The sequence below is a fragment of the Cibotium barometz genome, chromosome 20 (genome assembly GCF_041138505.1).
Source record: "Cibotium barometz isolate CiBa-2024 chromosome 20, ASM4113850v1, whole genome shotgun sequence".
NCBI classification, from domain to species: Eukaryota; Viridiplantae; Streptophyta; class Polypodiopsida; order Cyatheales; family Cibotiaceae; genus Cibotium; species Cibotium barometz.
In genome coordinates, this window is record NC_141065.1 from 8,420,106 (window position 1) to 8,431,138 (window position 11,033).

The 11,033-nt window shown below is 39.5% G+C and overlaps 1 protein-coding gene across 1 annotated transcript; it reads right to left on the minus strand.

The window, feature by feature from the left end:
• Positions 1-6,527: 6,527 nt before the first annotated feature.
• Positions 6,528-8,188, minus strand: LOC147627515 (uncharacterized). Its single transcript, XM_086815086.1, has one exon. The coding sequence runs from the start codon at positions 8,111-8,113 to the stop codon at positions 6,764-6,766; it is 1,350 nt and encodes a 449-aa protein (XP_086671212.1). The 5' UTR covers positions 8,114-8,188; the 3' UTR covers positions 6,528-6,763.
• Positions 8,189-11,033: the final 2,845 nt, after the last annotated feature.

The following is an 11,033-nucleotide window of genomic DNA, read 5'->3' on the forward strand; positions in this document are numbered from 1 at the left end:
ATTAGAGGCTTCCGACAAATCTTCTTTACGAGTTTTGGAAAAGAGATTCATTGCTGCTTTTTCCTTGATGGGAATTCAACATGACACGGTAGCACACATCTACTCTTTCAAGCAAGGCGAGAATGAGAGTGTTAGAGACTGTGTAAATAGAATGAAGCAGTACATTAATCGTTGCCTAGAAGATGAGAAGCCCGCCCAAAGTCGATTAATTTCTCTCTTCTTAAAAGGACTCAAAAATTCGACACTGCATACACATCTCTATGCGAAGAAGCATACAAATTTCAATGACTGTTGCCATGATGCTATGGATTTCACCGATAACTTCAAATTCCAAGATGGTTCTGGCCCAGAGGTGAAACCTAGAGATCAGTGGGGTGATGACCAAAGTTCAGGGTCTAGCGCGCTAGTAAATCCAGACCAGATAGCTAACCTAGTACTAAGGAGATTGGGACAGACCTATCGTCCACCCTTGCAGCCACAACAACAGCAGCAGAGAATGAGGAGTGTACTTCCTACAGGTCCTCATCTTTGTGGAGCATGTGGCAGTAACCATAAAAGAGAGGATTGTAACACCTCTTCTCCTCTAGTCACAAACCAACCCACAAAAAAAATGGTGCCAAGCCTGTGCTTGGAACTTTACCCATACCACACAGGAATGTACTCGCATTGCGAGAATGAGACAGGAACGTGAGCATCCAAGGGGTGGAGTGGCTCCACAAATGTATCAACAGTATACTAATTTTGAACGTAAGCCACCAATGGCACAAGAGCAAGCACGACCTGTTCTTGGTGCTCAACCTCCTGCTCCTGGGACTGCTCCTGTGAGGGTTGTTGACTACGACAATTCAAATATGTGTAGAGACTTGGTAAACCCAGGCTATGTGGAGGAGGAATATGCATCATATTCATCCAAAGAAAATATCTTTGAAAGCCCCGCATACCCAAACCAAGCACTGGAGACTCTTGACCAGGGGAACAAAACTCTTTAATGCTACTAGGCGGCTACCAACCTAGGACTCCAAGCCCCTCAGGTCAATGGTAGCCAAGGAAAGTAGAGGCCAAACCAATGGGCCCCTGTTATGAGTGCGGAGAACCCCATTGGGCTCGTGATTGTCCACATCGCTCAAGGCAAGCATCTCGATCCAATACAACAGTACAACAGTTTCCACCAATTGAAAGATATTGTCTAGGGTGTTGTGTAGAACACTTCCCAAAAGATTGTCTGCTGAAACCACATGAGGAAGGTACCTCTCAACCAAAGGTCTCACTCAACCTTGTAGGCACAGTTCCATCACCACCTTCATCTGAGAATGAGGATGTCGTGCCACTTAGAGTCATGACTAGATCACAGACACGAAACGCTGAAATACAAACTGATGAGACACCTCGAACTAGGTATGCAAAGACAAATCTAGTGGACAAGACCCTACAGTCCAATAGAAAAAAGACTACTAGGAGGAAGAAGAACCGAAACAAGCAAACTAAAAGTGCATCCACTAGTTCTCAAGAAGCCTCTTAACAAAACATGAGGGATAAAACTGTTACATCCCAAGAAGTGCATAAGGAACATCAACCTCAACCTGGGCCTAGTGCTAAACAAAATGAGGCTAGTACGACTGAGGATAGTTCTGGGGGTTCTGTTTTTGTGGATAAAGTGAATGAGACTCTAGATGCCATCATTGATGCTCATAGAAGTCGCATTGCAGCTTTATCTGAGCTACCCAAGAAGCTTCAAGAATACCCAAACCCTCGTGAGGAGAAGATCAATCTAGCTGTACATCAGCAACTCATTAGGGAAGCTCAGTCAATACTTGAGGGACCACCACCACCTATTCCTCGGGGCCCAACCTCTCTTAAGCCAACATTAGAAACCATACCAGAAGTGTCATCGAGTCAGGAAATGAAAAGTGAGCTCATTTCACAAGCTCATAGCGAAAGGTCTGCACCAATTGACACCCAATTGAAAGGAGGTATTCTGCCACCACCTAACCTTGTCTTCCCATGCAATGATGAAGTTATTGATGCTAATGAGGACATGGCATGCGCTTGCAGCTAGCAGATGGAAGCTTAGAACATCCCCTTGGGCTGCTTGAGAACATATTGGTCACCACATGTGGGATTGAATATGAGCACACCTTTGCAGTAGTGGATTTTGGAAAACATCCAAACTATGAAGTGATATTGGGTAGACCATTCATGCGACAATTTCAAATGATTCAAGATTGGGGATACAATTATTTGTACCTCCGACATGATTCTGTCATCACAAGGGTCAACCTAAGGAATCACTCATATCGTGATGTAACAAGGTCTCCAATAGATGAGTTTGATTTTGCTTCATTTGAGGGCTCAAGAGTTACATTGTCAGAAGATCTGTGGATGTGTGGAGCCTCATGTAGGGATTTCAACACTGAGAGACTTAAGGGTAATCGAAGTGTATCAGACGAGGCATACATTCCACAACCCAATTTATTCTTTATGCATAATATAAAAATTCAATTTTCTCATGATTCTAATGAATTTCTTTCAATTAATCTAGGATGATAATTCCTAGAATATGGTAGGAAATCCTCTTTTCATGCTTTGAATGAAATTATTTTATGTGTAAAATTTTATAAAATTTTGCCATAGCTCCGCTACTATAACTGATAAATCTCAATTATTTAAAAAAGATAAGGCTTATCTTTAAGGGAATGATTAGAATGGTTCATGAATATGACCATTTCATAAGTGAGAGAGGGAAAAATCATTAGAATTAAACATAAATGGAAATTTATGAAATTCTTTACTATCATTAATCAATTAACTTCAATAACATTCAAAAACCATACCAATTAAGCTTCTCAAGCTTGAGAGGGGTTGAGAAGAGAGAATATTGAGAAATTATAGAAAAATCAAAATTCACCATACTTACCTTACAATTTGCTTGATTCTTTGTTCACGGTAGAGGCCCCCAACCAATCAATTGGTTTAGTATGTTGATGGAGCTACCAATGGGAATTGGAGAAAGAGAGAAGTGTCAAAAACTAGTGAATTATTAAAGAATTCACAGTTCTTGGCTTAGGTGGAGTAGAGTAACAATGTGTAAACACTATCTTTTTTTCAACAAGGGGAGGCTTCTATTTATAGGAAAAATTGAGCTCCTAACCAAACAAACTGATTCTAGAATTTTCCAAGTCAGTTTGGTCACTTTTTGACCATTTTTAGGTCAGTTAAGCTAACTTTTTGGAACTAGACTTAAATGAGGAGAGAGGAGAGATGAAATATCTCAACTTTTATGATTTTAAAACTCATTTAAGCATGTGTTTTAGGCGCCTCATTGAAGGCCCTCCTTTTCCTTACTGATGTGTCAAAAATGGAATCCTTACACTCAAAATATCTCATATTTTTATATTACTCATAGTTTTTTTACTATTAAACCTTGTACATTTTCAACTCTTCATCTTATGTGAGCATTTAAGGGACTCCCCTTCCTTACATATGTGTCAAAATGAAATCATTATACCCAAAATATCTCATATTTTTAATATTGCTCATAGTTTTTTACTAATAAACCTTGTACATTTTCAACTCTTCACCTTATGTGAAATATGCACCTCCTTTAAATAACTCTTCTTCCTTACATATGTGTCAAAATGGAATCATTATACCCAAAATATCTCATATTTTTAATATTGTTCATAGTTTTTTACTAATAAACCTTGTACATTTTCAACTCTTCACCTTATGTGAGCATTTACTCATTTTTGGGTATCTTCTTTTTTACAAATTGGATTTATCTCCTCCCTACACATGTGGATTGATGCTATTGGCCCATAGGAACCTTAATTGGACCATAGTCTAAAGATTTCTAAAAATCTAGACCCTTAGACTAAGGTTCTTTATATCTATTTCCAATTAATTCTAATTGCACATTGGAAAATTCTTTTTGAATTTCTGTTTCAGGGGAACTTATTTTAATAAGATGAGATAATTTTCTATCCAAAAATATTAAAAATCTGAATATTCTCTTTCTAGAATATTTTCTCTCTCTAGGTTAAAACAGTTAGAAACAAGGTCTTTATATTTCTGAAGAGGGATTGATTACAGGGGAATATGCTGGACATTTTGTGAGGCTGGGGAGGAATCTTACATACTTGGCCGTTTCGACTATATTTTTGGTCACTAGTGGTGGAAGGATCATTTAGAAAAAAAGATAAACTTATCCACCAACATAATTGTTGAAAGGAAAATGAGGGAGACCATGGTGCACAATTGATGTATGCATTGTATCATTTTGCTCCCTATGAATGGGGATGCAAACAACAAAGATTATTGCTAATAAGATATTGTGGTTTTCATTCAAAAATACTTATTGGGTTCTAAACAATTACAAAGATTATTGGTAATAAAATATTGAATGATTTTCATTCAAAAATAAATAGCAAAGAATTGTAAATAAACTAACAAGAGCTAAGTCTAACTCTAATGTGTAAATGGCTACAATATCCCTCATTCAAAAATAAAATATTGAATAACTATCATTCCAAAATAAATAGCAAAGAATTGTAAAGTAACTAACAAGAGCTTAGTCTAGAACTCTAACTCTAAGGTGTAAATGGCAACAATTTTCCTCATTTATGAAGTTAGTATAAATCTTTTAATGTCCAAGGAAAGATACCCATGGAAAATCATTTGATGTTAGTTTTGATGAGATTTTAACACTCTACAAGACTTTCAAGCCAACATCTTTGTTGAAAATTCCAACTAGAGGTTGAATAGAAACTGTTAATGACACCATTCATGATTAATCAAGTACTATTCTTGAATGATATATTGATATGAAAATTCTCTGGTTGGTGGAGGATGCCAAGAAGGAGGAATAGTGTGTGTGTGTGTGTGTGTGTGTGTGTGTGTGTGTGTGTTTTTCTTTTTCTTTTTCTTTTTTTTTGGGGGGGGGGATGGGGCGGGAGGGAGGGTGTGTTCTTGTTCAACCAACTGACTAATTTAAAAAATCTCATCTTTGACATTCACTTAAAAACCATCATTGTCGTGGAAAATAAGTCACACACTAATTAAAAACACTCGATCAATATCTTCTTTGAAAGCTTCAAGTTTCACTTTTTCTATTTTTCAATGTGTCTAAAGGCTTGGATAGGTTTGACTAGTTGTGTTGGGTTAGTGTGGATAGCGTTTGGTTGCTCAATCCCCTTGTTTATAATGCATGAGCCTTTTCTAACTTCCCTTGTTTATAATGCACGAACCTTTTCTAACTTTCTAAAAGACTCTCTATCCATGCCAAGAAAGCTATGCTTCTCACAAGTTGATAGCCTCACAAAAAGGCTCAAAATGTCACTAGGTATTAATACACTCTAGTACAAAAAGCCACCAACCTTCATCTCAAGTTGACTCAACACCTCCCATTTTTAGACCTGAAGAAAGGCCATCATAATTCTGGAATAAAAATATATGGCCCTTCACGTCAAGCTAGTTCTACACCTCCCTTTTGAAGGGCCCTCATAATTCTACAAAAAAGAAAATGCATTGACCAAGAAACACTAAGAATCTCACTGCTTACAAAAAAATCATGGGTATAGTATGGTTGGACCTTCAATTTTTTCTTTTAAAAAAAGCCTCCTATTGTTGACTTTGAAGGTTTGAAAAATTGGTGGTTTTTAAGGGATTTTATAAATGAAACCTATCACATTTATGACATGTACAAAAATTACATCCATTTTAGTGAGACAGAGTTTCCACTCATAAACGAAAAACTTTATTTTGAGCATACTTATAAGACCCAATAAACGTGATAAAAAACTATCACTCTCCCGACCTTGCCAATAATTAATTTTTATTCTAGGCCTTTGATCCCTGATATTGTCCTGAATGACCTAAAAATGAGACTAACATGCATTTTTTAATGCATTTAGCCAATTTTGAACGTGAAATACAAGATGGGAGGTTGCTAACAAATGTTTGTAAACAAGTAATTGAACGTATAAACACAAACCATTCATATTATTAAGGCTGGAACTTTTTCCCAACAGAGCAAATCAAGGATGACCTTCACCTTAATCAATTTCATCTTAAACTCTAGTCTTGCAACCAAAAAAAAAAAAAGAACTAGAAAAAACACAAAACTGAAGGACAATATTAAGCATGAGAATCAAATTAATGAGCCTTTTTTTTGGGGGGGGGGGGGGGGGGGGGGGGGGTAAAGCAATGACCATCCTATTTAACAAGATAAGATGCTCTGTACAGCAAAAAAAAAAAGATTAAGGTTGTTTAAAAAAAACAAAAACAAAAAACAGTAGATATGCTCTATAGAGCAAAAAAAAAGATTAAGGTTGTTAACAAAAAACAAAAAAGAAGATAGATTAAGGTTGTTAACAAAAAAACAAAAAAGAAGATAGATTAAGGTTGTTAACAAAAAACAAGAAAGAAGATTAAGGAGGTTGTTGAGATAATATGCTCTATAGAGCAAAAAAAAAAAGATTAAGGTTGTTAAAGAGAAAGAAAAAAACAAAAAAACAGTAGGTATGCATATGTATTATTGTATGTAGTATCATGGGGCCATCAGCTTGAGGAGTAGGATTAAATGGGTTCTAGATGGACACAAGTGTGCTGCAAAGCTAGCTAGCAGGACCTTAATGGGGTGCAGGTCAAAAACTACCACAATGTGATTATAGAAAAGGCCATCTTCATGATTGAGAAACAAGCTCTGAAGATAGATAGGCTCTTGTTGATAGGCAGCATGCTGCAAAGAACAGCAGCATATACAAGATCAGCAATGTACATGTTGATAGACTTGGCATTTGATGACCTTGTCCATGGCGTGGAAGCCCGGGACGACGAGGAACTCCACCTTGGCTTGAAAGCATGTAGGGCAAGGCTTACCATCAACAAGGTCAGGAACAGCCTCTACATAGGTGGGATCAATGTGGAGACCTTTGCCTACTCTAAGGATAAGCACATGGGGGTGTAGAGAGAAAGCAAGCCTGTGTAAGAGCCACACCCCCTTGGCTGCATCCAAGAAAGCAGCAGTAAACACATCTCTCTCCTCACTTGTATTGAATGCTATGCTCCATGCAAACTGAGACCACAACTCTCTTGTTTTCCTCTCACAAAACCTCCTAAACTCCTCATTGAATGATGGGTGGCTGCTGTTCACTGCATTCCCCACCTCCACGAGCTTCAGTTTTTGGAACTCCTCCAACCTTGCTGCACACCTTGCCACTGGATTAAGTATCTGCATTAGCCCCGAATTATCGAAATTATCGTTCTCGAAGCAATGGTAAAAGGCCTTGTTAATCCTTGACTCCAATGCATACACCACATGCTCTTTCCTTGTGAAGGCCACCCCGGGCTCCAACTCCATTAAAGTCTTCAGAACCGAGTAGCCAGATGCCTCTAATTGCTTAATTAAGGCCTTGCCGAACGATCTTATGGCAAATCTGGCCCTAATTGTGGCCATCTCAAATAAGGAGAGGGTGGCTATGCTTCTGTCTGTATGATTCCATTCATGATCATGGGCTTCATTGCATTCACTGGCTTTGCTTTCTTCTCGCGTTTTGCTTTTCTCCAGCATGGCAGTATCCTCCATCTGCTTCTCCATGGACTCCAAAGCCTGCATTTGCTCAAGCTGCCATTCTAGCATATCTATGGTGTCTTGCTTGTTGGCTAATTCGAACTGTTGCTTTTTGCTTATCTCTAGCAATGCAGCCACCCGCTTGCTTGCAGACATGGGAGCTTCTGATGAAGCTCTCCTTGGATTCCAGCACGAAAACAGGCTTGTCAAGAGGCTCAACGGCCTCCCTTTGGGCTTGCTTTTGCTGCGGAAAAGCTCGTGTATAGCATAATCTAGATCATCACTAGATGAGCTCATTAACACCGAGTTAGCAGCAGGGAGTTGATTAGCTTTAATCATTTTGTCACCGGCCACTGCATCATCTCCATCGTCATCAGATAGGCTGAAGCTTTTGGCCCTTCTCCTCTGAGGCTGTGGAGATATGGCAGACGGGGGGTGGGCGCCATGGCACTCAGAAACCGACTGATTGCGAGATAGAGCTGGGTGTTTGGCCAATACATTGTTATCAGAAGCAAGCGGGGAAGGAGAGCCGGGGCAAGAAGGCATTGCGAAACAAGATATAATGAGGTGATTAAGAGATGATTAAGCTAGTGATTACTAAGGGATAATTCGAGGGAAAGGTGGGCAAAACAACAGATTAAGGGGAGGATTTATAGAGGCAAGGGTAATGAAGATGCAATTAAGGAAGGCAGACCAACAGGTCAGTTAAGGTGGCGATTTGTCGGTGTGCAGAGGGCAAGCGATTGATGATGTTTTTTAAAATTTTGCCACGTTCTAAGAGAAACGAAGAATATATTGTTTTTCTTTTTTCTTTTTTTGAATTCGATTGAAGGTTTATTTTTAGGGTGTTGGCATGCGGCCCAAATTCCGCCACCACGCTCGATTCCATTCATCATTTTTAGCTTCTAATTTATATTTATATTCCCCCTTGGAATCCGCTCTTTCAAAATTCCCACACAAATTCCCGCCATGTTTTCCAACGGTTACTTAGAGTGTTCATATTGGATAACACATTTCCTTGAAGTTTAAAAGTTGTCCCCCCCCCGGCGCAAGTGGACGGTGGGCGGCCTTTGTAGACGTGACCGCCGGACAAGAAGACTAGATGCACCCCATAAGATGCTTAGAGGAAGATCACATGGAGGCCAAAATGTGCGCATTTCTGACCAACGGTGGTCATGTATTCGGGCCACATGTGGCCCACCCTACAAGGATATTTTAGAATATTCAAATCTTTTGGATTCACACCAGCTGGTTTCCCCACACACGAGGCAGTTTTCACAATGCCCATAGTGGTTTGCAACAAGTTCAATGAGGTTTTCTTTTTCCTATATAGTTTTCCCATTTTTCAAAAAACATTTGCACTACTTTTGATGATTCCGATGGCGAGCAAAAATGGGCCGTTTCTGCATGCCATTTGGCCGTGTGATCTTCCTCTTAGTTGGACAAGAGGTGGTGGTGATGGTGGGCAATCACACATAGCTCATTGCGCACATCAAGGGTGCCAACCACATACAAGACAATGCTTCAAAGTTTTTGGGTGGCCCTTCCTCACTTATAAGAGAACTTCCGGATCATCACATGCGTGGAGTGTAATAAATAATAGGTCTACTTCAACTATGTAACTATATAAAATATTTACATTGGTGGATGCCTTAAAAAACTAAACTCTCATATAAACACTATAAGCAGATTCCAACACTATCTTGTGTGTACTTGCACGATAGATCATACATTGTGCGTAATCAATCCTTGTCAGATTGGACATGAAGATTTGGATGTGAGGATATTCGCAATAGTTGTTAGTTCATGTAACAAGTCAAATCTTCTTTCAAAATCTCATTTGATGGATAAAATTTTAGAACCACATATGGGTGGGATAATTGATCTGAGGTCCATTGTTGGTGTAACTACTGAGGCCCGAGCAATTCCTCATATGGGTCGCTCCATAAGGTAATGTGATTCCATTAAGGCATGTCTCTTTGCAAATCCTATCTTGATTAGGATTTAGGGAGGAAAGACATTAATGTGTAGATGGTGTACAAATGGATTTGCTAGCATGTTATTGATTTTAAGAGTTTAAATTTTGCTAATTATAAATTTAGCACATTGATAGTTAATGTGCCATGCTAATTGAAAGTGCAACAAGTGGCAATACACACCATGCTAGATGATGTGTATAATAATACATCGTAGTGAAACAAGCGGTAAGTGTATGTTGTGTTTATGCCTATCAACGTTGAAAAGATGCAGGGGAGAAGAGAGCTTGAGCTCTTGCAAGCACACACACATACTCACAAAATCCTAAAAGAGAACACACAAGGTGAGAGGCTGAAAATCTTCTTCTTCTTCACACAACACTCAACACACATATATACAAAGATAAGAGTACACACTATATGAAAAGGTACTCAACCAAATACATACTAGGGTTCTCTATAGTGTGAATCCAACTAAATGAGCTGGCGCTATAATTATGCCAGTCTCTAGAATGGCTATCACACAGCCTGTCATCCCAATGGCCGCATATCACCCATGATCTCACCAACCATGCCAGTGGTGTAAGTGTGGGGCATATCCCCCTGGCGGGTCATCAGTGTCCACCGCCTCACTAGATGAGCTCGATATCTCAACACTCCCCCTCGAGGCCAACTCCATCTCATGTACACCAAGCGAAGCCCTAAATCTGCGGAGCTTCTCTATACCCAATGCTTTGGTGAAGATGTCAGCGATCTAATCATGTGTGCTAACATAAACAAGGTCAACGTCTCCTGTGCCAAAACCTTCTCTCTGACAAAATGGTAGTGGACCTCTATATGCTTTGTGCGAGCATGAAAAAATGGGTTCCTGGCCAACTGTATACTGCTAATGTTGTCACAGAAAATGATAACTTGTCTATCCACTGATAGACCCAAATCTACAAGTAGCTTTCTCAACCAAGCTACCTCACATGCTGCCATAGCAGCACCTCTGTACTCGGCCTCTGTACTGGATAGAGCAACCAAAGGCTGCTTCTTGCTACTCCAAGTCACAGCAGCACTCCCCAAGAAAACATGAAGCCACTAGTAGATCTTCTATCTGAGATACTACCAGCCCAATCAGCATCTGTATACCCATGTATACATCTCTGTCCCAGTTTCATAAAATAGTCCACAATGCAAAGTAGACCTCACATACCTCAGTATGCGTCTCAATGCATCCAAATGCGGCTTCCGAGGAACTTGCATAAATTGACTCACCAACCCAACAGCATAGCTCAAATCTGGCCTGGTGATTGTCATGTAGATCAAGCTTCCTACTATGCGCCTATACATAGTAGGATCCTCCAAAATCTCTCTTGAATCTGCACTCAACTTGCCATTCTGATCCAATGGCACTGAGATAGGCTTACAGCTTGTCATACCATACTTGGACAACATGTCCAAGCCATACTGTCTCTGCAGTAATCCAATACCATGTGGTGACCTAA

Bases quoted from the DNA above. Each gene is read 5' to 3' on its own strand.
- LOC147627515 (XM_086815086.1), bottom strand. From the start codon at position 8,113: ATGCCTTCTTGCCCCGGCTCTCCTTCCCCGCTTGCTTCTGATAACAAT.